The sequence below is a fragment of the Phaethon aethereus genome, assembly GCF_964289735.1.
Source record: "Phaethon aethereus genome assembly, chromosome: 21".
NCBI lineage: Eukaryota > Metazoa > Chordata > Aves > Phaethontiformes > Phaethontidae > Phaethon > Phaethon aethereus.
Genome location: NC_138597.1, coordinates 5,321,421 through 5,349,140, shown reverse-complemented (window position 1 = coordinate 5,349,140; position 27,720 = coordinate 5,321,421). Strand labels below are relative to the sequence as shown.

At 39.4% G+C, this 27,720-nt stretch overlaps 1 protein-coding gene across 1 annotated transcript in view; it reads right to left on the bottom strand.

The window, feature by feature from the left end:
- The window catches only part of RERE (arginine-glutamic acid dipeptide repeats), a gene marked incomplete at its 3' end in the record, with an annotated part of 176,956 nt that overhangs the window by 76,422 nt on the left and 72,814 nt on the right, over nt 1-27,720 (bottom strand). Inside the window, exons 6-9 of the mRNA XM_082009482.1 lie at nt 24,759-24,807; nt 20,997-21,121; nt 20,021-20,120; nt 2,909-3,007 (exon numbers count right to left, since the gene is read on the bottom strand). Coding sequence (XP_081865608.1) covers nt 2,909-3,007; nt 20,021-20,120; nt 20,997-21,121; nt 24,759-24,807 — 373 coding nt within the window. The remainder of the gene's footprint in view (nt 1-2,908; nt 3,008-20,020; nt 20,121-20,996; nt 21,122-24,758; nt 24,808-27,720) is intronic.

The following is a 27,720-nucleotide window of genomic DNA, read 5'->3' as shown; positions in this document are numbered from 1 at the left end:
TGCTTCAATCTGGAGTTTTCTACAAACTGCCAGGGACAAACATGTTATGAAGTTGTGCAGGTGGAGCTTAGCTGTCTATAAATAAGAGCACAGTTTGATCTTTGGCTCTGCGGAGGCTGGAAGGCTGCCAAATGTTTCTGGAAACTTGGATGGAACAGAACAAGTACGATAAAATGAGCTGAGACTGACAATGATTTATAGAGTCAATGATCATTATTCTGTACTCACAGAGTTTGCAGTTTTGGAGTAATGTTTCACTTTTCAATGAACTTTGCTTTTTCTTATTTGTAAGGCTCTATTCTCTATCGCTTACTATGGACCACTCAAAAAAACCCTGAGCTGCAGCAGCTACGGCACTCACAACATAGTGCAGCTGATGGAAAAAAACCAAGGAGAGTGAAAAAAAAAAAATCTACACAGAAAAAGAGGTAGTAGCACTGTACAATTTAACCATGAATGTGGGAAAGAATGTACGCAGAGAAAACAAACTTACTAAACACAGGGCAGAGCACTTGAAGTATTTGTTCCGACGGTCAGTTCCCTGAACAAAACTCCCTTTTGTGACAAGATAACTGTAAAACTTATCAGGAAGCTGTGTTCTAGCCTTTTTACTCATCCTCTCCTCCGCTTTGCTGCCAGTGTCAGCACATCATCCTCTTTCACTCTATGACTTCGGGCGGTCTCCTTACCACAAAGGCTCTTTGCTGGATTTCAGAATAAGCCTACTTTAATACAGGTTTATATGGCCTGGCCGACCCCTAATCTAGCTCTTGCAAAAAGGTTTACATAAGGAGAGAGCAAGCACATGTAATTCATTGGAATAACTCCCTGAAAGACTTTCAGAGAAACTAGAGCTTAAAAAAAAGTCTCTCCAGCCATTGTCTGAATAATTAAAAAGTGCTAAGAAACCATTAAAGTTTCACCCATTACACATCAGTTCTATTTTATAGCACCAATGCAAATTTTATCACTAGCTTAACAAGACCACAAAATTTATTTTTATTTACTTCTTCAAATTCTTTACCAATTTATTGCTTCATCAAAGCTTAAAAAGTCATTAATTCAAAGAAAAAAAACCCAAAAACTTCTGTCACTTTTACATGAGCAATGCTGTCTTGCACCGTATTAGATTTTTTGCATTTGTATCCTGCTAAGTATGCATGACAAGTTGAATTTCCATCCCCATTTATTCCAATATGGTACATAAGAGAGAAGCTTTGACAAAAGTGAAAGGTAAAAAACCATAAGCGAGTCTGAAGTTCTTCTGTGATAAATATTTTATCATAACTAACTTCCAATCATCTGATTTTCTATTTTAGTGCACACTGCAGCCTAATTATTGAGCTAGGAAATATAAGATTTTTCCATTTTCACAAAACCAGACATGCCTAGTCAGCTTGCTAAAGAGGTACTGTCTTCTTGCATGTTACATTTCACATAAATCTATTCTGTTAAGCAACATCAATATCAGCATTAAAATGCAAAATAGTTTTAGGATGTAATCCAAGCGAACTTGTTCAGCGTTTCTCCTGGGTACTGAAAAAGCACGAGTTTCACGCTTTTTCTTTTTTTTAAACAGTCAAAGCTGCGAGCTCTGACAAAAGAAGGGTTGTAATGCAGCAGCATTTGGATTCCAAATCCTGCCAGAAAATGCATCTTGTGTTGAATGCAATACTTAAGAATCTGTTTACAAGGTGTCAGCAAATTAAGAATCTATAATTTGCTCCCAACTTCACACAGTTTATTTCAGCTTACAACCCTACAGAAAACTGTTTAATAAGCACAGTTGCATTATATCAGATGTATAAAAATTAAGCCAGCAGAAACCTCACAATTGCAACAATTAAGCTGCAGAATGAATGGCAAGAAACACCTTTGCTTCACTAATTCTCACAGATACCATCTCTCCCAAATTCTGTAAAAATAGCCAGAAATTGAAAAATAAAAAGTGGACTATTTGAATGTGAGGCGCTTTCCCAGCAGCACACTCTCTCTGTCAACTGCAGCTTTTATGAAGAGGTGTCTTTCTCAAGTCAAAATTATTTTTTCCACTAATCAGGACTGCAGAGCAGTATCTTTTAGTAGGCTAATAACAACAGTAACATCTCAATCCAAAGCCACACATACCAAAAGCCCCAACCTCTGAAGGAAAGAACGACACGTTCACAGTGTTCCTCCTCTGCCTGCACTAGAGCCCCAAACCTAGAAAAACTAACTACCAGCACATGCCGAAACAGCAGCCATATGGAAGAACCAGCACTGTGACTACTTACTTTAAGTAAGTACTTTTACTTTTTAAAGTACACGTGGATTGTATGGCTAAACACCAGCTTTCAGATAATCTACTTTTGGCCTGCTCTTCTTTAAAAATTCATCCATCAAGAACTATGCCAGTAAACGGTTTCTAATGTTCCGTGTGAGAGGAAGAAGGCACGTAATCTCAAATTCTGTTTAGGGGCAGCACCGATATCCAAACTCCCGTTAGCCAACTTGAGCTGACACTTTAAGCCTCTGACAATATCAGCAGCAAAAAAACCAGGGACAATACTTTGTATGCCTTTTACATCTTGTCCTACTCCAATTAATGAATATGGCCAGTCTTCCTGGAGGTGAAAGTGAAATTTAGAGTCCAGAAGTTTTGCAGCTATTCATTTACCCTATAGCATCCTCTCAAAACCAGTCACTTCATCTTCTCTCTTATTCTACTATTAGAAAGGTATTTTCCCCAGTCTAATTAGGTTCTGTATATTGAACGAGGGCCCAACAACTCAGAATTGTACAAAAACTTATCCTATGCAGCAAATTATTTGCCCCTCTTTCCCATAAAGATAACCTCTTTAGAAAAAAAAGAAAAGCAAGAGAAGCAACATGAACTATAAAGGCTCAAGGGAATAATTAATTTCCCTACCACTTCATCTTCAGTCCAACACTTCTCAATCAGTTTTGGCACAGGTTTCTTCACCAAGCGCTGCAGGGCTTTTCCAGCATCATAGTTACTTTCATGTAGCTAAAAAATAAAGACGACAAATAGATCATTCAATGGAATTAGCAGTGATCTGTTGTTGGAGAAAACACACTAAAAAGGGAGCCACATGAGATGTTCTATGCCTAATTATTTTTACTGTTTATATGAAGTGAAATGAAAAACAACCTGAAAGGTAATTGGGGCTTCATTAGTAGAATAAATAGCATTAAACCAATTATGTTTCCCCCTTCCTTCCTAAACTTCCCCCACATAATGTCTGAGCCCATAAAACACTGAAGATTTTTTGGCTAACTTTAAAAAATATTTTTTACGTAAAAAAAATTTTCCTTGGAATTTCTAAAGCTCCAACAAAATAGTTTTCAAAAGGAATTGTATTTCATGCAGCATGTTTTGTTCAGATTAGTAAAAGCAACTGGAAAAACTAGCATACAGGAGGGATTGGAAGCCATGGGATATCAAGTTTACCCGTCCAGAAAATTCTCCTTATTTTTATTGCACTGTAAAGATCATCACGTTGTTGGAAAACAAGTATGGAAAAGAAACAAACCTTCTACAGATAGCTACAGGAGTACATAAATGCAGCTAGGGATGTCTAAGTTGACATTACTGTTTCAGCTGGTCACAGCCTACAGTGTACCTTATTTTCTGCCATAAATTTGGCATCTATATGATCAAAAGCTGTCTGAAGTAGATAGTAGACATTTAAAGTCAGGGTGAGGTAGAAAAACAACTACACAGGCAAAAAAAATTCAGCAATGAACCCATGAGACTCTCCAGCTCTTAACTCTTCATGGAAAACATTTAGCACACCATAGATTTATAGCCTGTCCTATCTTCAAAGTGCAGTGCAATATTAGGAATTGAAGAACTAGACAGGAGCCTGCTCTATGTCTTCTAAAAACAATCAGAAAGAAAAAGAAATATTGCTGGGATAACAAAAACTTAATTATCTTCCTACACCCAAAAGGCAGAACGATTTGCATGACTACTTCCCTACAGACAAGGGGTAGTTTCTCTGAGCAAGGTGCTAAGCAAACCAAAGCTTCAAAGCGGTCTATTAATAACACAGTATTTTACAGACTCTCAAAAGTTTCTTTACAATAGGGACAACCGAAGTATGATTCTGTACATTGCCTCCTGCTTTTCCTTCCTCCCCAGAATTCATCCCAATCCATCTGCATCCCACTCTCTAGAAGCGTCCATGCTGCTAGACCTATGCTTAATCACTCTCAGAAAACATTTCAACGAGTACTGTAATTCTTGAACCTTTCCCAAGACTGATGAACTGAACAGGGATCAAGACACAATTTCCGAACAGCGACAAGATATTAACTATTTTGTAACTATTAAAGTTACAGCAAAACCCAATTACAAGGGGAAAAAATTTCTCATTTTTCTTATGTCAAAAGACTCAAATTTTAGAACAGAATTCTGCTTCAAATAAAGCCAGCAAGATTACTTTCTTACTGCTGCTCACTTTAGCTATTTATGTCTCTCCAACAATCCATAAGTACTGGTTATGTCCATCTGACAACGGTCAGACCCCTTCTGCCCTAGGGCCACCTGCTAGCAACACTGTTTTTTCCCTTGTATTGCTTCTTTTGTCTGTCTGGTCTTGTCTTGGTAAAGGCTGTAAGCTCTTCGGTGCACAAGAATGCCCTGCATTCATACCGCATCCAGTGCTATGATTCAGAAGCTTTTAAAGGCTGTAAGTAAATTACTCAAATTTACTTCTGTTAAGTAGGTTTAAGTGATTTCTACTAAGAAATAAAGGCAGACATCTGAATTGAGACAGAAGGGAAAAACAAATCACTGGCCATAGAGACTTTTTTTTTTTGTGAGACTATAATAAAAATCAGTTTCCACTGAAAGCCAGCTTTGTACAGTTCTCCCAGTAAATAACCCATGAAAGGTTTGTGCACTCACTTTTGAAAGCCACCATACAACTTGCGGAAGGAAGGAAGTCAAATGGCAACTTAGATTGATACGATGGCATTTACAGCAAAATACAGACATGCGTGCATGTGTGTGTGTTATAAACATATATGCAATATGCTTTTTTAAAGCTGAAACACTACTGAATGTAGGTTTTAGATGGGAGAAGCCCACTGTAAGAAAGCCAGCATGGCTCCAGAGCCATGGTACTTCTGAGAATGACAGGGCAGAATATTCCAGAAGTCTTCAAGAGCTGCAGCAGAACTTGCCAAAAGCTGGGAAATCGAAAGCAAAGCCCTGCACTCTGTACGTGGCCTCGTGCAGCTGTGAAGAGAAAACCCATCTGTAAGACCTGGAACAAAGCAGTCTTCACTTTCACTTGCTGGCTTTTGTCAACTCGGGTTTTAAATAGCTTGTGCATCCAAGCACACGGTTTTCTTATAGAAGTAATCACTTTTTCAATAAAAACGATACCATAAACGGACAGGGAATTTCACAGAACAGAAAGTGCCCGTTTCACACAAGGCACTATGGTCTGTCATTCTGCTGCACTGTCTGAAATGGCAGATTTTGGATACCACGTATCATGACATGCCATCTTCCCATCTATCCTACTAGCATCTCAGTTTTCTGGTCATGAATGCCACAGAACGGATCGTGGCAGCCTATAAAGCCAATCTGTCTGCAATACAAAACACCAGAAATTTCTTTGTTAGTAACTACCAGTTAGCTATAAAAACAGAAGTGCACGGCCCTCTAGAAAATCACGCCACTCAAAAGTCATACCGCCTACCTCCTACTGCCAGGGATGAACACATTATCAGTTGTGTTAAAGAAGAAATCAGTACATCGTGGGTTATACTTCACACAAACTTGCTCACAGCTTGCACTGATGAAGGTGCTCTTCCACCTTCAAGTTATTGGGGCATTCAAAAATTATTTATACTTGAGGGATTTTTAAAGAAAGTAAAGTATTTCTAAAAATAAAAGGTCACTGCTGGGCAAAGACCTCCGATCATTACCTGCACTGTGTTTTTAGAACAAACAGTGATGTCCCCTTAACTGGCAGCCTGAACATTTATTTTCTTCCTTACCAATAGTATATGGGGTGTCACTGCAGTAAAACAAGTGCTTAGCTAATATAGTGGGAACGAGAAAGAAAACTAAGCTAGGGCGGTTTTCTACTCATTTTCAGCTTTCTATACAGCACCTACGGGGAAGTTACAGATACTCTGTGCAATCATTGTATGCACCTTTGCAGAGTGACCACAGAAAACAATGCTTCAGCTTCCAAAAAATAATTTCCTCCCCACTCCCCTGCTTCAGCTACCTGATCTCTGCAAGCTACTGCTACGAGATGCGTTAACACATCAGAGCCATCAATAGCACCTCACGCTGCCGTGAGCCAGGGAGATGCATTACCCGAGATCACGTCGTAGAAACCATTGCTTTCAAACCTGTCTCCCCAGGTGAAATTTCCTAATGCACCGCAGAACGATGCCTTGTAAATGTGCCTCTGACTACAGCGGTGTCAGCTCCCGTGACTGCACTTCCACGCACGTGGAACAATGACCTCGGTCCATCTAACATAAGTCACCAGTAGAAAGCTAGACTTGCCATGCCGAGCGCTCAATGCCAATATTCAAACGCTACTGACTTTAAACTTTTTTAAACTTTTGGTTTTTTTAATCAGACTCCTGTGGTATGCAATAGCTACTTAAAGGTATGAAGATAAGATGTTGTCTTTTCTACTGGGTACACATTAATTTTTCTCCTTGTTTGCACTCCAGCACTGGGAACAGATCCATCTTAAAGCAAAAAGGACCGTTTGTTTTGCCAGCTCACCTTGCAAATGCTTTTTTCTGTGTATGCCACTACCTAAAATATTTTTTACTTGGGAAATTTGACAGTGTTGCAGAGAATAGTGCTTCTGTTTCTTTTCCTTCTTTGCTCCCTCCAAAAACATGCAGTAATGCCAAAGCCTCTTTGTAACTTGGAGGGCATCTTCACTTTGCCTCAAGGACAACACGTGGTTTTCCCTGGCAGCCCTACTGCCCAAGCAGTTTAATCTGCAAAAAATCAGACATGCCCAGAAAGAGTCGATTGGTCTAACAGGCAACTACTCTGGTTACTGAAAAATAGCGGAGTTTACAGGCCATCCGAACTGTCCCAAATCAACAATAAAAAATGTGAGCATTAACTTTTGACCAAGTAATTACATTAATAACGGTCACAAAACCCATAAGGACAGATGCCAACAAGAAGAGTCATGTAACAGAAAAGACACAGATGTGAAAAGAACTGACACAGGTTTAAAGTCTCCTGAAAAATGTTACTTTCAGCAAGTGGAAAAAAAAAGCTTTTTTAAGTGCCAGGAGTAGGATAATGCAGCAGAAAGGAAAAATATTTTCTTTCTAAGCGCCAGAGTTAAATTTACGTGTTTCAGTCTGCCTCATTCTCTGCTTATTACTTTCGGTCATTTAATATATATAAGCACTTTATTGGCAAGCAACTCAAACATAAATAATAGCTAATGATGACTGCCTATGGTTTCATTAACTTCTAGTTGAACTTTTCAAGGTATTACTATAAACACTAGATTACTATCCTGTCATCTAGAGAATCACCATTTTTAGCATTAACTCTGCCATCCAAATTTTGAACCACTCTGACATTATGTACATATACAACTGCAACAAAAGGAATCAACACAAATGTACTTCTACTTTGTAACAGAAAATACAGCAACTTCTGCATCACCGGACAGGATTTTAAGATTAAAGAAAAATTCTGCATGTGCACGTGCCCAAAAACATAATTTATATTACAACAGTCATTAAACAACGCTAGATCACAGGCAAGCCTTATTACCATAAAGCCTGCACATTACCACAAGGTTTCAAGTTTCTGCTATAGCTTCTCAGCAGAGCTGCCATTTTCTGTCTGCGTGATGTTGCCAATAAATTCTCCTTTTGGCATGGCTCAGCTGTCAGGCACCTCTGTTCTGTAATGAACCCATGAATTACATCTTGCAGCTCTGACATCTCTGGTCTTGCTCATCAAAATATTGTTCTTCAATTGTAATTTATAACTTAATTTAAATGTCCCTTTTACTGTGACCTTTTTAGATCAGAATGGCATTGCATCTGGCAGCTTCTACTTCAGCAAGGCAGCCTTTTGCAATTACAGTCATTATGATCTCCGTTGAAAAGCCCATTTGAGTTAGGCTGCATTCACGCTGTAATATTAAGTAATTGCAATCCATTAAAACTGTTAGATTCCAGAGTCTCTTTCTCTAAGGAAAAATTGCTACTATACAGTGATAAAGTAGTACCAAACTACTTTGAAATCCACCCAGAAAACCCAATAAATGCAGAAGGGATTGTTCAGCCAGAACACACTTTTGTGGGGATGCAGTCACGTCCAGCATTTATAGGATAGCACTGGGATTTAGGAGTTCTCCGGGTTTGAGTGCCGGCTCTTCCACTGAACGATCACTGGGCACGGGGAAATCACGTCACTTGTCAGGGCACGAAGATATAAAGCCTGATCTTCCAAACATGAGGTAAATACTACCAATATTGCAAGTGTAAGAGAGACAACTGTATTTGCCTGGTACTGCACAGACAATATTTACATAACATCCCTATTTAAGCACCAGTTACTGTAATCTATGCAGGTTTAAGAACGTTGTAATTATTGAGGGATTTGCTCCTCTCACTGAAGGGGACAATGGTTAAGATAGCTGGTAGTTCTGTAAAACCACAGCATGTTTAAGAAAGTAGAAAATAAAGAGGAGAGAGAAGGAAAAAGACAACAAGGAGAATGAAAAGCAGACCGAGAATTACTGTCATGTGGCTTGAGTAGCTAGGTCTTTTGGTGTAATTACTCAATCCAAGCACCTAATCTAATACAAAATGTAATTCAGGCCACTTCTTTCAGGAGCAAAGATGACAAGTTTCAGTTTGATGCAGATACTCTTTATAGCTACAGACGTCTTGCCCTACTATCAAATGGAATATGCTCCATAGCAAATATATCTTATGAGGTGAAACAGCAAAATCTATTTTCAAGTTTGCAGCATTCTTTGAAGTGCTCATCCTCCAAAATAGCAAGATTTTATTTTTATTAACCATGTCTTATACCCAGCAAGACACTAGTCCCAAATGCCCTTTAATTCCAGGAATCCTCCCCCCCCGCCCCTTGAAATTCTACCTCCTCCCCACCTGCTGCAACACACTAAACAATCTGGATCAGAGAAAAAAAATATACTGCCCTCTCAGACCACAAAACTACTTTGCTGAGCTCCCTCTGGTGCCCAAGGACAACAGAACCTTGAACCCATCAAGAACCTAAACTATAAAAAAACAAAAGGCTCTGCCCAACAATCTCGTTCTGCTAACATGATGTCACTGCTAACTGGAAAGTTTTGATTTATAACCAGCTGACACAGCTTGGCCAGCAACAGAATTTGAAACTAACAAAAAAGGTGACAGAAATCAGTAAAATACAAGAGAATACTACTACTAGTTCTGTTTTTTTAAGTATCTTATTTATAGTATCTGACAGCTTGAAATTACAGAAATCAGTCCCCACTGCTTTGCTCCCCTCCAAGCAACTTCCAGCTCTTCCCCCCAGTTCTAATTTATTTTAAGCTTCTAAATAACTAATTGCTACAACGTGATCTAAGATGCTAACGATGGAGATTAAAAAGCTAGATTCTTGCGTTACATCCGCTGTGCACACACTGGTACTGCCAGGGCTCTGCCAACCAGTTGAAAATACAGTTGCAAAATACAGAATAGTAGAGGGAGCTTAACTGTGCCAATACAACAGGCATGGCCAGTGCTGCACAAGCATCCAGGGCAAGAACTTGCCAAATACCTGCAAAACCTGCAACAGCATTTTAGAAAACAAAACACACACATCCCCCCCACTCTCTCTCTCAAAAAAAGAGAATATTTTACATGTTTAAAAACAATTTTTAAAAGTAACTATAGCAGTCATTTTTGGCCCTTTTTATCTGCTCTTTTTCAACAGTTTCTCTAGAAAGGTTTCCCGAGTCATCTCACAAATAAAGTGCTGAAGTTTTTCCCCTAAAAGCAAGGATAAGAATGAATGAAAATTCAAAGTGGCAAAATTGTCTTATGCAGTAGAAGTGGCTTCGTTTTCCAACCTGCCTAGGCAGACAGTGATGGCCCCTGAAGTGCTATGCTACCTCATTTGAACCATGCGAGTGGCTGTTAATTAAGATTCATCCAAAAGGAAAACTAGTAATAATAAGAAATGCTAACATATATTTAAATAATTTTTTATGCTTTCAACCTTGTCTGTAGTTAATGAACAAGAAAATCTAGTCTAAGGGCAAGTTGAAACAGGGAGTAATTTGTCTGGGTGACATCTTACTTAGAAGTGAATTTCCTTAAACTGATATTACACTGTCATTTTTGTCACTCATAATGACATGTTCACATGTAATAGTGTGTTATGAGAAGTCAGAGCAACACTACAGTAAAGAGAGATTTATACAATATTAGCATATGATTGTTTTGACTTTATTCCATGTAGTAATATGCAAGCTTAAGTGGTAGTATTTTCTTACCATGTGAGGACAGAGTTGCTGGCTCTTCCATTTCCCCAGCAGAAATAACACGCATACCAAACATGACGAAAAAGTCTGAGCTTCACCCTTACACGCTGAGTTTGCACATTTCCAATTTCTTTTCTAGGGTCTGCTGGTTTATATAACTGAAGCTCACACTTACTCTTGAATCCGAACAATGGGTAAGGCAAAACACTGAGAATGAATTATTACGATGATGGAACTTTTTAAAAACTGAGAACAAAGAAGTAATTTAACTCCTTCTTGACCTGGATTCTCTAAGAAAAGAACTGTAGAAACTCTGAACAGCAGGCATACGTCATAAGCAGCAAAGGGTAAGAGAGGTCATAAGTGTCTGACTTTGTATTAGTATGGAGCACAAAAAGGATCTTAAAACAGATCTGATACTAATCAGAGCTCTGGAAGACAGAGGCAAAGAAATGGGAGGAAGGGAAGAGAAGAAACTACACCAAGGTTTACCCCAACTCTTACTCCACAGCACCTGCAAGTAGCAGCAACAACTACGTTCATGCTCAATATTCACCATGTTACGATCTTCCCATGGATTGTCAGGTCTAGGGCATCAGCTTTCTACCATGAACAAGATGAACCTTCTGAACAGATTTTTTTCCCCCAAAGCTGTTTGTCAGCCATTTCTGCTCTCCAAAATCACTGTTGTAACATTAAACGCTGCTTTCCATAGTTTTAGTCTATGGGGCCTGCCAGCTCCAATTCTTGTAACAGGCCCCCATCACATTAAGACATTTTAAAACAAATTCTTCCAGCCTTTGCATACCTAAATTTTAGGTATGACAACTTCCTAATATCCTTGAAAGTTTTTGTCTACTCTTCTGCTGAAGATGAAGCCATGATCTCCATGAAGTTCTAACATTACCCCTACGGTGCAAAGTGAGATGACGACAGGGGAAGAGCCCCTTGCTCCCCCTCCTCCCTACACACAGCTCCTGCCATGCCTCCTAATACAGCTCTCTGGGACACCGGTAACTCCCGCACTTTCCTTTCATGATACATCAGAGGCAACAGCTCTCATTTCTTTAGAGAAAGTGAACAACTCTGAGCAACAGCGTTTTCGCTTGTGTGCCACAACCAGCTAGGTGTGCGAACAGACACAAGCTGCTGCCTACAACAAACACGGTATTAAGGCCCACCGTGGGCGATACCAGCTCACTCGGGCTCCTTCACTTAGCTCTATTTCTTGCATTATGAATGAAAGCACATTCAAAGTGCTAAGGGATTCAACACAGCTGCAATTATCACCAGCCTACCACAAATGTTGTGTTTTTTTTTTTTTAAAAAAAGTCTTTCTTCTTGCCTATTAACTTTGAAAAGGACATCCTTAAGTTTTAACACAGGGCAAGCCACCACCAATCTTCCTAGTGGAAAAACGATTTGAGATGTTCCTACATCCTCAGTCATGCCAATTCAACTTTTTGATAGCTGTCCTACACCCTGCACATATGAAATAATGTTTCTTTAGAGCATCCAACATGCGGTACGTGCTTTGTTTTGAAAAATGAACAAAAGCACAAAAGCACCACTTTGGAGGTCACATTAAAGCTTTCATAACCAGAATACTACCAAAAAACCACAAAACACTTCTCTGTATTTACAAGAGACCTTTGCAGATCCTTAGTAAGTCTACAACAATCATGCCAAAATCCTCCTATATAATTCTCACAATAGACAAAGTTGTGAAGTAGCATGAGAAAAGGAAGAAGCACTGAGGAAAACACCTGTGAAAACAAGAACAGTTACTCATTTGAAGACATGCTAACAAGACTTTGGGTAGTGTGTGTATGTAGCTGTCCTGGCTTCAGCTGGGATAGAGTTAACTTTCTTCACAGACACTAGTGTGAGGCTGTGTTTTGGATTTGGGATGAAGAATAACGTTGATAACGTGCTGGTGTTTTCGGTTGTTGCCAAGCAGCCAAGGACCCTCCAGCCTCCCACGCCGGCCGGCCGGCCAGAGGGCTGGGGGGCACGGGGGGCTGGAGGGGCACAGCCGGGACGGCCGCCCCAGGCTGGCCAGAGCCACGCGCCAGACCACACGACGTCACGCTCGGCGTATAAACCTGGGGAGGAGGAGGAGGAGGAGGAGGACGAGGAAGCGGTGGGGGGACGTTCGGAGTGAGGGCATTTGTCTTCCCAAGTAACGGTTACGCGTGCTGGAGCCCGGCTGTCCCACGGGCAGCGGGGAATGGATTCCTTGTTTTGCTTTGCTTGCGCGCGGCTTTTGCTTTCCCTGTTAAACTGTCTTTACCTCAACCCACGAGTTTTCTCGCTTTTACGCTTCGGATTCTCTCCCCCGTCCCGCGGAGGGGGTGAGCGAGCGGCTGTGTGGGGCTGAGTTGCCGGCTGGGGCTAAACCACGGCAGTAGTTGTATGTAACCAGCTTCCACAAGTTCCTTCTGTGCATCATGTTTAAAGAACTACCACTGTGATACAAGTACATATAAATACTTGTTTTCCAACTCAAAAAAGCCCCACCACCACACACAATGAATCTGGAGACTTACTGCTTGCTAAGTTTGCATGTTACTTTTTCACATGCACAAAACCAGGTTTCAACAAGACTGACCTTGCACTGGCTTGCCTATAAGCCCTCCATCATGTAAGAATTTGCACCTTTCTAACAAATGCAACAAAAAGGGACACTACTACTGAGGTATTAGTGTAAATTAACCTGGAGGAAAGGCTCACAGTACAGTTCCACTTTGGAATTTAAATTGCAAAAGCACTATACATGGCTCTGGATATTAAGAGAAGGGCTCATCCTATTACATTTGAAGGCAAAAACTCCTTTAGATTCCTAAGGAACAAGATGAAAACTACTCCAGTGATCCATATGGCCACTGAAATAAGCCTTCCTAGGGCTGAGGATATAATTTTAGATCTCAGCCCTTAAAATGACATCTAAGTTTTCTGGTATTCTTTGTTAATCTGAATTTTAATGATTCCTGATCTGAGAGTTATTAAAGGCAAAACTCATTTGTTTAAACTACTTCGTATTACTTTTTTCATAGGTCAATACTGAACTACATGGGAAAAAACTGAACATGAATTGTCTGATACTGCAAGCCACAGTCCAGTAATCTGCTTAAATGCCATGGTATGTTAGCTTAAATGTATTATGTGGACAAGGAGGATGTTCTCTGCAACAAGCACTAGGATCATATCTCTGAGAAGTTCTCAGGCCCACAACAAAGGAACACTCAAGTATTGAATTTCCTACGTCTAAAAGGAGTTTTGCAAAACGTAACGCCAGAATTGGAGTCTCTACAGCAACTCAGGAGAACAAGGGCATACAAAGAAATAAATAAAAATACAAAATCACCTGCTTGTCTGAACATGCTTCAATTTGATCCTGCCACAGAACTTAAGCGCAGGGTCATCTTTATTTTCATTTGAAAACTGGAACTCCTTCTCCCCGTGCTCCACATAAGTCCTACAGACGGCCCAGGTTACCCACCAATTGCATACGCTACAGAAGAAATTTATCCCCAAATAAAACATATTGGCACCACAATTGGGCATTTTTTAAAAGTTACTTCCATAAGGCTTTTCTTCCTTCTACAGAAGAGAACAAGACAGTGTGTCAGCTGCTTTCCCACAGTCAACATGTCATTAGAGTGGGCGATGCACTTGCAAGTAGAGAATGCTAAGCAAAATACGGTATTTACTAAACTAGCCAAACTTGGAAAGGGAATCAATTCTAAGCTTTTTCGATTGGTTTCTAAATTCCAATTAGCTTGGAACAAACCAAAAAAACCCCAAAAACCCACACAACACAAAACCCCACAACTGGCTGATTAAGTCCTGGCTCTCCTGCATGATTTTCTCACATGGATCTCCATAGCTATCTTTTAAATAAAGTGTTTTGTGGGGCTTTCTGATGGTATTCTGATTATTAAAAAGTGATGTTGATGCACACTTTTATCCCAAAAGTGCCGAAAAGGCAAAGCACATTACAGCCGAGTATTAATTACAAAACTTTCACATCAACCATGCTGGCTCTCAGAATGCAATAAAGTTGTCCACAGTGACCCAAAACAAGGTTTGGGAGTAACTCAAATTAACATTTCCATTTCCCTCTTCACTTATTAGGAAGATTTCTGCCTCAAAGCAATGTGGCTCTCCAGTTCACAAGATAGGAGGAACTGGGTAGCTATAAAGAAAAAATTAAAATGATTCCATCACCTAACATTTCACCGATAAAAATAGCTGCACGCATTATGACTCAATTCTAAAACTGGAAAATAACAAATGTACTGAATATCATAGAATCGTAGAATACCAGGTTGTAAGGGACCTCAAGGATCATCTGATCCAACCTTTCCTGGCAAAAGCACAGTCTAGACAAGATGGCCCAGCACCCTGTCCAGCTGAATCTTCTACGTATCCAATGTTGGGGAATCTCCACTTCCCTGGGGAGATTATTCAAATGGCTGATTGTTCTCATGGTGAAAAATTTTCCTCGTGTCCAATCGGAATCTCCTCAGGAGTAACTTGTACCTATTACCACTCGTCTTTTCCACGTGACTCCTTGTAAAAACGGAATTTCCATCTTCTTTGTAGCCACCCTTTAAATACTGGAACACGGCGATAAGGTCTCCCCTAAGCCTTCTTTTCGCAAGGCTGAACATACCCCGTTCTCCCAGCCTTTCCTCACACAGCAGGCTCCCTGGTCCTCTGATCATCTTTGTGGCTTTTCTCTGGACCCTCTCCAGCCTGTCTGCATCTTTTTTGCACTGCGGCAACCAAAACCGAACACAGTATCCAGGTGTGGCCTGACAAGCACCGAGTGGGATAGGGACTCCTTTATCCCTGCGGGTGATGCCACCCAGCACCCTGCTGGCTCTCCCTGCCGCAGCAGCGCACTGGTCACTCTTACTGAGCTGCTCGTCCACGGGGACGCCCAGGTCCCTCTCCACAGAGCTGCTCCCCAGCCAGGTAGATCCCAGCCTGTGCTGCACTCCTGGATTATGCTTCCCCAGGCTCAAGACCTTACATTTGCCTTTGCTGAACTTCGTAAGGTTCTTCTTAGCCCACTCTTCCAGCCTACCCAGGTCTGCCTGCAGAGTGGCTCTCCCTTCCGAAGTGTCTGCTCCCCCACTCAGTTTGATATCATCGGCAAACTTCATCAGGGTGCACTTGATCCCATCATCCAGATCACTTACGAGGCTATTAAACAGCGTCGGGCTCGATACCGATCCCCGGGGGACCCCGCTCATGACAGGCTGCCGTTTGAGGAGGAGCGATCTGCCAGCACCCTCCGGGCGCAGCTTGTCAGGCAGCCCCCCGGGCACAGACCGCTCTTCTAGACCGTCGCGCATCAGCTTCTCTAGGAGGAGGCTGTGGGAAATATGCACGTTTTTGTTTTACATGACTAGTATTTTAAGGTCTACTGCATCAAACAGCCTTTGTGCATGAATATTTAAATAAAGCACAAAAACCCAGCTCGTTTTAGAACATCGGCCAAATTCCGTTACCTGTTCTATGGTAGACAGGGGCTCTTCTGTTACACTAACTAAAAATATCACGGTGAAAGACTTCTAGGAACTGGTAATGCCGTCCTGCACAGCTCTCAGTATGGCAGCCAGCACTCATGAGGACGGCAATGAACTCCAAATGAAAACTTTACTTCCTTCCCAAGGGTTACAGTGACAAATGTGGCATCAAATGCCAAGAGCCAAACAAAGAAACAGGAGCCAGAGTTTACCTGGAATAATCATTTCAATGAGCTGATATATATGTTGCCTTGTGCCTGCCATGATCTTCATTTCTATTTGGTATAATTAACAATAAATCATTCTGGGGGCTACAGCATCTGTTATTACATAAATAAAACACTAGCAAAGGAGCTTGTCAAGACTGATTTATACGAAGGGCTGCTCTGAAGTTTATTGGATTTCCATAATAAGAAATCATACCATATCAATTTTTTTACATTAATTTTCTGGGTTGCATATGATAATTTCTAAACAAAAACATAACAGCGCAGGGAAAGATTCTTGTAATTATTTATCAGGTAAATCTGATATGCTTTAAATAGATGGTGAACAGAAAGATACAAGGGCACCATTTTGTCAGGACAACTAATTACTTATCTAAACTCTTAAGTTAGGCAAAAAAGCAGGCGCTCAGAAATAAGTCAAAGTTTCCTAAAATATCCCACCTGACAGAACTATCATTCTTAGGATAACACTCTTCTAGAAAAATTCAATGTGAACAAGGGAAGTATTTTCACTAGTTTCTAAAAATTGTGATGAAGAGCATTCGTACACAGAGTACATTTTTAACACATGAATAAATTAAAAAAAAAATCGCAGAAGCCTAAGGACCTTTCAAGAACCATTAAGGGCAAACCTTGCAGATTGTATTTTCGTGGAAGTACAACAGTCCATGTTCAGGGAGACTATTTAATGGGAACTACACTGTGTCAATACAAGGTGGAAAACTAGCTTAGAGAGGAACAGAGGACTTGCACCACAATACCTACAAAAGAGAAACTTCAGCAAAGCTGAAGCCATTGAGACACACACAAGAACACCACAGGGCAAGTCTTACTGCTATACATCAAGATGTCATATTGGGGGGGAAGGGGAAGTCATAACAGCAGCAGTCAAAAATATTACCCACAGACAAACAGTATTCTTAAGAGGATAAATTAAGAGTTTGTACAGTGCTTTTATTTCACAAGCGTGAAACCTCTTCCATTCCGAGAGTGGCTCAGCAGTGATTACGATGTGCACTAGAGATACAAAGAGAAAAGAATCAGAAGAACAGAATCAAAATATTTTGGGACTTATCTAAGTCTCAGAAGCAAGATGTCTACAAAGTGCAACTACAGGCTCCTTAGACTCCCAAGTGATTAAAGGGGGTAATTAAAGTAGACAGTGAAGCAGTGAAGTTAAACAAATTTTCTGCATTAGTCTGACAAAGGGAAAGAAATTCCAATTCCAAAAGCTTTGGTGATTATTGGCCTTAACAGAGATTTGAGTCACTAAGAAGGATGTCAGGGAACAACTTGGAAAACTCTAGAGTGGTCAGCCACCAGAACGTACCGCAACCATCCCAAGAGAAAGGAAAGAAATACAATGTAAAATAGGTAAGAGCCTGAAGTGGATGTGCAGTGCAGACTTAAACACCATCATTCTTACCAAATTTTTAACACACTGGCTACCTTTAGGAAAGGAACCAAAGGACTAAGATTTATACATTCACCTCAGTTCTGAAGTGCACTGTGAAGCACTAACACTGGACTTTGCAGATGTAAAAGTGAGAACAAGGAGGAAGCATTTAATTTGCATACAGAGTTTGATGTTGGAGTTCAGCTGGTTACACATGTGAGTGTATAGACTATATTTAAACAATTTTGCAGAATAGGAATGGACATTCTGTTGCTGTTTATTTGATAAAGTATTACAGGGGCACATTTTAGATCTTAATCCTATTTTACTCCTGCCTATTGCAAGAAACAAGACAAAAATTGATGCACTATGAAACATGTAATCAAATAGAAGCAGAAACAAAACAAAGAACCAATGCAAGTGGTTTTGGTAAGCTAAGGTTATGTAAATAACATGTTTCATGTTAAGAATTCAGGTATTTTAACTTTAGAGTAGATATCAAGTTGTACATATCTAATCATAGACTTGGCCAGTTACAAACCAGTTCTACAACTTACAGATCAAGCTTCTTTTTAACATTCTGAAGTATTTAAAAACTTCATGTAATGAGAAGCTTTACTGACAGTAAAAAAAAAAAAATCAGTTAGGCATATTTAATGTGATTAATTTGATAAAGTCAGTTCCACTCACTTCAATAAAACAACCAAATAACATGCTTTGGATACTTCCTCTAAACACACAGATCATCTGTTCTGTGTTGCAGCAATTATCGCTCAGTTTCTGATGTGTACCACAACCACCTACAAGCTTTTAAGAATTTTATAAATAAATGGTTAAAAAAATACACAATTGTAAATAATGAAAGCATAGCAAGCAGAGGCAGACATAATGTTGTGGTCATTAGGTGGTATTTAACATTAGCCAATTTGCAGGAGTGCAACACTTTTTTTTTGTTGGTATCACTAGTTGTTCTATTTTTACCAAATGAAACAAATTACTTGAACCTCAAGCATTGTGAGCAACATAACGTAACTATCTACAGCAACCGATAAGAGTGCTGGACCCTGAGGTACAATACGCTTAAAACTACTTCTAGGAAAGGAGATCTTTAAAAACTAAATCTGAAGCTACACACTGCACCCTCCCTCGGCAGTTTCACAAAAACATGCTCAACTGAAGTTGCTCCCAGCTTCCAGTCCCACCACCTGTAGGTGGAGTCTGTACATTTCTATTGTGATTGCCCCTAAAACATTTTAGGATTTAGCTAGAAACTCATTCAGCAAAGGGTACATCCTACCCTTTCCACAGCTTTCACAAGTGCACGTGATTAGAATGTAGCCAAGAACCATGAAAATGACAGGACAGAACTCAACTGTTCATACCTCCAAGATATATTTTATGGATAAAAGGTGACATAAAAAGAGGAAGAATGAAATTTGTTTGTTAGTAGAGTCAGCAGATCTGTCTACCTGTTTCTTCAGAGTAACATATACAGTTACGTAATTCTTTTTACTATATTTCAGGAAGGAAACAATGAAGACGCAATAAAGGTCAGCTTATACCCACTACCATCCCGGTTCTCCAAAAGCTGCAGACAGGGCTCTGGGGGAACAACCAACTATAGATTTCACGATGTTACCAAAAAAAAAGGGATGACAGACAAGTTTCTTCAGCTTGATCTTCAAATACCATTTAATGTACCGTAATTTACTGATGTTAGTGCCCCCCCCCCCCCCCCGTAATTGTTGTGGCTGCACTGAAACCATGTGAGCATCTCAAACACTCACATGTATGTAACTACTCAGTAATGATTTATTCATGCACATTATGTTTATGCAAGAGATAACTGAACATACATGCATCCAAATATAAATTATAATTAAGACTGGACCATAAGTGGGACAAATTCCAGACAATCATTACCACATACGTGACACTATAGGTCAGATGGCATTATGAATTTTCCTTCTAGGAAATAACTATTGCTTTCCTACAGCTAGAAGCTAGTTGGGCTGAATGAAAGGACCAATAGCCCAGTCAAGTGTCAGCTGAACAAGTAACAATTCCCGCTGGTGTACTTGACCTGAGCAGCTTCCCAGACAGAACATTCGTTAGCTGCCATCTTAAAAGGCACAACCCAAGAGTTTGTCACTGAAGTTCTGTGGGTTAGATTTTTGAAAACTAGTTAGAACTCTAGTTAAAAAATCTAGAAAGGAAGTTATGGTATCCTAGGCTAATATCATACTCATATTATGACCCCAAAATCTATTTATGCACTACATGCTTTAAGTAGTCCAGAAATAAATTGAAAGACTGGTCTTCCATACAGCAGTTCTATATACTTACTGTATTGAGTGCATTAAGCGTAGTGTCGTCACGGGAGGCTGCAACACACCCATCTTCTGTGGATCCTCCATCACACATGCCTGCAAAAGCTGCCATGCTCCTTTATAGTTTGAGGGGAAAAAAGTTTAAATTCCTCAGCTACTGTTTGATGCACACATCATGCAATACACAAACGGTATATTTACACCTTAAATCACAAATTTCAGGGCCTTGTGATACCGTGGAAACAAGTAAAATGAGGCACCACAAACACTGTCATTTGTTATGCAAATCTAAGTCACCTCAGCATGTGGAATAAATTCAAAATTAAAATCCAGTCTAAGTGGATTTCATCAATTAAAAATCTGCACTGCAGTAGTACCAAAGCCTCATCAGGGTTATGGAAGACAATCTCCAGACATGAGGACAGAGTCTCACCAGAGACAGCAAACCTGTTGTTGTGATCTTCGTTTCATTATGTTAGAAAATGGACTTAAATTGCAGATTCCCCACTTCTCTGAACTCTTGCAAACTACAAGTGTTTTGCTCATACTCTGAATTATTATGAGGCCCACCAGTGCATCCGATTAATCTACCAGGCATACCAGAGACCTGTATGAAACTGAAATGCTAATTAGAGCTCATTCAAAAAACATTTAGCCTCTGAAGGAAGCCTGTGCTATCATGGCTACTCTACTCAGAGCAGTTACTTCCCTTGTTACATGGTACACATCTAACACTCCTTCTAGCTAGCACATACTGATGGTTTTGCATTTTAAATCCAAAAGCCACAGCCAACAGAAAGATTCTGTGTTGGCCCAACATCAAATCAGAGCATTCTTGTCTAGAACTAAATATTTCAGCTTATCCAGTTGACACCCATGCTACATCAAAACGGAATAGAAAGGAGTGACCGTAGCCAACTACACATATGCGGCAGTCCACATTTACCACTACAGCATTCTAAAGACATTGGTAGTATCTTGGCTGAAATTACCTCGCTGCTCTAAGGTACATAAGTAAGTCACAGTCGTTGACTCCTGGCATCCACACAAGTTCCTCATGCTGTGTCACTGTGTCACCATCTGCGGAAGGAAATGGCTGCAGATCAGGAAGCTTAGCCTAGGAAGAAAGTGAAGAGTTCATACAGACATTACAGTTGTTAACAATGTTAGGAGGATGCACAAGTGTTATTAATAACAAAGTCTGTAAATTCTGTGGAATAATATAATCTCATAGATGGAAGATATTCAGACAACAGGTGGTGAAGCTATTTGATCCAACTTTCAGAAGTTTATAAGGAAACTGGCTCATCAAGCCCAATCTATCCACTTTATCCAGCATTCCTTCATTTAGGAGAGCAGTTCATTTTCTGACAATTATGCAGGGTTAACACCGCTTCTCAGTCCACCACCAGTGAAGCCCTTCTGTATATAGGTCAAGTGCAAGCAGGTCTGCAGAAATACCACAGCTTGAAAGTAAACCATTTTGTACTGCATATGTAATCCTCCGTTATACAGAAGTCAAACATTGTTGGACAACTTACCCTCAGACAGTCTTCATTTGTCAAAAAGACGACGTTACAAATCCTGCCTGCCAGGCTAAAACATACTTATATAGCATACCAATATGAAACAAGGCAAGAATGTGGCTACCGTATGTGTACCATTTTAAATCAGTAAAACCCTACTCATTTGACGTTTAAAATTAAGTCCTCAGTAAATCATTAAAACTCCGAAGAGAAACAAGGAAATTTCCTGAAAGCGAGATAGCTCAGTGAAATGAACTCTGCCACTAAATGAGTATTACATTGTATCCAGAGACCCAATTAGCATCTTTAGTCATTTACTGCTATGGGATGAGATAGCTGAGAGCCTCTTCAGAAACAGCTTTTAAGCCCTATAATTACCTCCTATACTTACAACGCTAAACGTATTCAAGAGGCAACATTTATACATAACCAGTAATTACAAGTCACAGGTTCAGATGTCTTTCATGTTCTGCTCTTTAATCTGTACTTTATTTTACTTCTTCCCTGGGAAAATGGGTATGTCATTGAACAACTCCTCCAGAAAAGGATAAGCAAGCATTATACCAAGATGAGTTTTCTACGAGAGCTATGCATTCTAGCAGCTAGGGTGCTTTCACAAACTAACATTCATCCTTACGTGCCCTAGGAACGTGCTTAATTACTAGAGTTACTCCTAAGCACAACTTCCTCTTGAATACCTCTGGTCATTAATTTGTTAGCCAAAATTTTTCACAGGAGAACCTTTAGTAGAGACCCACTCTCCTCCTCCTATACATGTGAATGTTGAGATCTGCAATTCTACAAAACATTTACCTTCACTTGTGTCTCTACGTGCTGTTATGGTACAAGTTGTCTTTTGAGGTAGTCAACAGTCCTCTAGCTTCTGTAATGTGCACAATGTAAGGAAAATTAAGGCAACAGGTATTCATCAGAAACCACTACTGGGACCTGAGAGTTGTTTCTGGATACTGCTACATATACCTTATTCTCAACAAGGTGGGTGGAGGAAAGCGTATCCATTCCCCGAGTTAACAAAGGCCAGTGTGTAGAGGAGACTGTGTTCACACTTTCCACAGGATGAATCAGACTACAGAATGGAAAGCAACAAATATCATCTTCAATCTGACTTCCTATCATAGCCTACAATCAACCACTCATATATCTTAGGATTATGCCTTATACTAATCAGCAGGATGAGAATATATCCTCTTAAGCGATGACATTTGTCAGAAACATAAATGCTCAGCAAATGAGTGAAAGAATAATGGAAGTTTAAAATAGTTAGCAAGCAAAAATTAACAGTAATCTAAATCAGCGGACCTTCTTCCTACTTTTTTCTATCTATAAATGCATCTGATAATTATACCTTACAGCACAGGTGACTAATACCTGCCAAAATATTAGATGACAATTTGAGATGAAAGTTGTTTTGAAGCTATCATTTACAGTATTCTTATTATGACTAGTGAAAAAAAATACTACCGGTTTAATTGCCAAGAACTTTTTTCCTCTATATGCAAAACAACCTTAAGAATGTTACATAGGTTCCATAAATGTTTACTTCCACTAGTTATTAAACAAGATTTTTAAAACAGTCTGAATATTCATCACCTGGATGCAAAAATCCAGCACTGACAGTACAAAGTCAATTCCACAAGTAAAGGAGAGCACCGAGATCCTAGTGACAGATCTGACCTTATAAACCAGAGTAAGCTGTGTGTTAATGCTCTTTTAGAACAGACCATTTTCGATGCTCATGAAGGATTTCCCTCAAATTAGAACTAACATACCAGGAACATATTAACATCTAGATTCTTAACCTTACTCTGCTTGCCGGTGTTTGAACACATTCAGCATGCTTTCTCAAGTTCTATTTTAACAATCCAAATGACGTAAGCACTGGTCTTAAGAACTTAACAGTTCTTATTGTTTCGCACAGTCAAACAAACAATACAATCGAGGTCTCCCTACCTTTAAAATCAAAACTTATCCTCTCTATAGCATCAGAAAGTTAAAGGAAAGCCTGCATAAAAAACTCCCTGGGAAATACAAAGATGATACTATAATTTTAACATGACTTCTGTAGACTAGGGACAAAAGGGATATTTCAGTCATCATCCAGAATTACAGTGCCTCCTAGTTAAAAAGACTTTGAACTGCTTCGTATCAAAATCACGCAGGTAAGAAGGGAGAGGACCAGCTAACCTCTGGAATGGCAGGGGAGAGGGTGTTGGTGACCGTGGCACATGGCAACACAGAAGAGGGTATTTAGAAAGAGGTCCATCCCCAACAGCTGCCAAAACTGCTCCAATTATAAATATTAACTTCATTTTTAAGACAACTGCTGAATCATAAATACACAATGCCCCCCCGACTTCTACGCTGCAGGACCGCAGTTGGCCCAACTCATTTCACACAGAAATAAGAAAACGCGCAGTCCTCAAGCGTGAAGATAGGTCAGCGAGGAGGCGACACCAGGCAGCGCTCAGAAACCAACTTAGATGGGGGAGCAAGTTTACATTGAATTCTGCACTGATGACAGCTACATTAACAGACATGCTTAAAAGCACCGTATCTGTGTTAAAAGATGGATACATACATACACATACATACATACATACGTCTATCTCAACACAGTTGCTATAAAGAAGACAAACCTCTCAGGTTTAAAGTTCCCCCATCCTTCTAATTTTTCTTGGAAATAGTTCTTGGAAAACTGCTGTCTTTTTTAATCACTTCTAATAGAACTCCATCTTGTTTAAATACACAGATTCATGAAAAGGCCTCTAAATGTTATAGGCAACATACTATCAACTTCACAATTTTACTATGCAAGTTAAAAGATCTACTTTTGATTGTAACTGGAAAACACCACCAAATTGATTTTTTGTGCTTGGTGAAAGCCAGCTGAGAATGCATTCATTTTTAACTCCAGAATGTGTCCAGCAATAGCTGGGATTTTTCCTTCATTTCCAGCAGTTACTCAGATTCCTTCCATCTTATTCTAGAATTAACCCAATAGCACTTCCACTAGTAAAAATCATTAACATATCAACATTTGACACAGAAAAACCTCATTAACTGGGCAGAGGAATTCTAAAGAACTCATGATGAATCTAAAAAACTCACTGCATTTAAACGCATACAATTTTAAATAAGTGTCCTCTGAACAGATCAAATGGCAAAAGCATGTCCTCTGGACACTAAAATAAGAACAAAATGCTTTACCTGATGGCTGGGTCCAACTCTGATTTCACCTTGAGTACTGTTTAGCCTCCTAATACAAAAAGAAAAAAACCACAGTAATCAGAAAAAAGTTACAATTAATGAAATTTAGAATAATATTCTGGATTTTTTTGTCATCGCATTTCCACTGCAAATGGAAGAGAAGCAAAAATAATACATTATTAAGAAAACAAGAAAGAATATACTCTGGTGTATTACAGGCCACACTGCAAATGGCAAAAACCAACAGGGCAATTCTGGAACTTTTAGTCAAGCAGCTGAAGTCAAGAAGAGGCTCAGTGTGATCTGTCCTCACAGCAACAGGAAAGCATTGGGCAGCTGATAATGGGACACACATCTTCCTACTTTTTATGCTTAAATTCACGCAATACAGAAGTAGCACTGATTGCTAATCAAGATCCTTTAAAAACCTCTACATATCTCTACAGCTCTGAACTGCTCTATGCTTTAGCCAGCCAACTCAAAAGCCTGGTATGCAGAGATTCACCTTCCAACAACCATCTGACTTCTACTAGTACTATGTTCCTTCAACTGCTTATTTCAACACCAAACCTAAAATAATGCAGACAACATGCTAAGCATTATGCTACAGATTAATACACAGGAAATACCACGTTCCTCATGAATATCTTTGTGGTCATTTTCATTTTGAAAGAGAAAATATCTTAAATAAAAATATTGGGGTATTAATCTTTGAAGAACCGAGCCTTGAATTACTAGAATTAGCAAAACAATTCCTCTTTTTCCAGGCAGAGTTCATGGAAAACCAGTCACGTTACTTTGGATCTCACATGCAAAATCATTTAGCTCTTGTTTTAGGAAGTTAAAATTATTACTGTTGCTGTTAATTTATTTACTAAAATCACATCAGAGAGCATGAAACAAAAGCATGGAAAAAAAATCTAAAAAGCAATAAAAACACTCCCTGCAACATTTGTAGAAGTGAATTTAATTCAATTCATCCAAAAGGGCTTCCCTTCTGCGTAATATACTTGGCCCTCGTATTTTTCCACTATTTTGAAAAGATATTTGCATAATAAACTTCAAGTTCCAAATGAACTGTCCTCCATGTAGTGAGAGCTATAGTCTGAAGGGCTCTGTGCTGCTCACACCATGAAACATCACGTTATATGGTAGAAGAAAAACTATTTTTTCATGTTGCAGTAGAATTACCCTGGCAACAATAGAAGTTGAAGGTATGTCAATATATACCAGAACACCACATCTGACACACCAGAATTTATTTTTCTTCCTAAATTTTGAACAGACTAACAGAGTAAATAAAACTATCACTGAAGAGTGCCCCCCTTTAACCCTTTTTTCTTTATTAGATATATTACAATATAAGCAACAAGAAGGCACACGAACAAAACTATTTACTGGCAATACTAATTTCTCAATTTTACAGCTGAATCCATGGGACCTCTCTGCTGTAATCTTGCATACTCAGCTCTTGTCAAGAGCCGGATCACTATAGTCTACAAAAACATTTGTGCCAGAGCACAAGGGATTTAGGATACTGAACGCAGCTACAGTCTGAGAACTTAAATGACCCTCCAGTAAAATAGCATTAAAGAACACAACCAAATCCCAGGAAATTCAATATCCTTAAGATTAACATTCTTCTTTTCCTATAAATTGTTCTTATTTAAACAGACATCTTTTATTTATATTCTGCATATTACGTTAAAAGGATGACAAAATTCAGAGCTGTTATAAGACAAACTTTTGAATTTAACTCTTCAATAACTGACATTTAAGTAAGGCTCAACACACCAGCAAGGAAGAGCACACACGAAAAACCTACAGATCACCATCTTTAATCTGGAAACAGCAAATTTGAATTAATCTTGCATTTGCTGTTACAGGAGTAATGACATAATTTAACAAGTAAGCTGCCACCCTGCAGTATTTCTCATTCACCCTGCTGTGTTCACAGGGATCATAAGCAATGACTGAGAAACAGTTTCCTTTAGTCTTTAAAAATTAAGATCACAACCATAAATTGCCAGCCCTGAGCTGAACTAACAATGGATAGCCCAAACCATTAAAACCTATTTGAAGTCAAAAAGGTTACTGGAGGGTTTGTTTTACATGATCACGTGCGTATCTTTATGAACATTTTCACCTCAATTTCAGAGTACGTTGCTTATATGTATTCAGCTAAACTTCACCTTACTGACCATTCGGAAATGTTATTTATTGGTGCACAAGCGGGTAAATGACAGCAGTGGATCTGAATGGACCTTATCCAAGACAACATGACAGGAAAACCTGTCAGACAGGAATAAACACCGGTTTTGTAATACTCAGTCTGATGTCTTGACGCCTAAGCAATGCCACCTTCCTGGTAAGCACATCAACCCACAAAAGTCTCCTGAAAAGAATGAGAACATGTCAAAATGGTTTTCTCCAATGTATATCTTTGCAAGGCATGATCTGAACACTGCTCTCTTGTTTTCAGGTTATGCAAAGAAATGACCGAACTAGAAAATCAATTTTATATTTACAACAAAGTTATAAGTTAAATACTAGGGTGCATTTGTTTCAGCTACAAGGTGTGAGAATTTTTCCCTGTGTGGAACGAAGAGGAAAAAGATACCAGAAAATGCTGACGCTCTTCCTTTATTCCCAGAATTCATTTTAAAGCCATGCACATCTCTACTAGTCGGTGCAAGTCAAACTTAAAACATGTCTATGCAGTTTCTGACAGCTACAATACTTCACACCAGCCGAAGGCTGCACAATGAAGCTATTTTCTCTTTAGAGAGGAGAAAAACATCAGTCCAAATATTCCCCCAAATCCCAATTTTTTCACTGCATCACACCAAATATAGTAAATAAAGCATTTAAGAATCAAGACTGATTAAGGATACTGGAGCATCCTCTAAGTAATCGCAATGGCAAAAGGCGAAGCTTTGGATGGGACTTATGCTCCTAAACT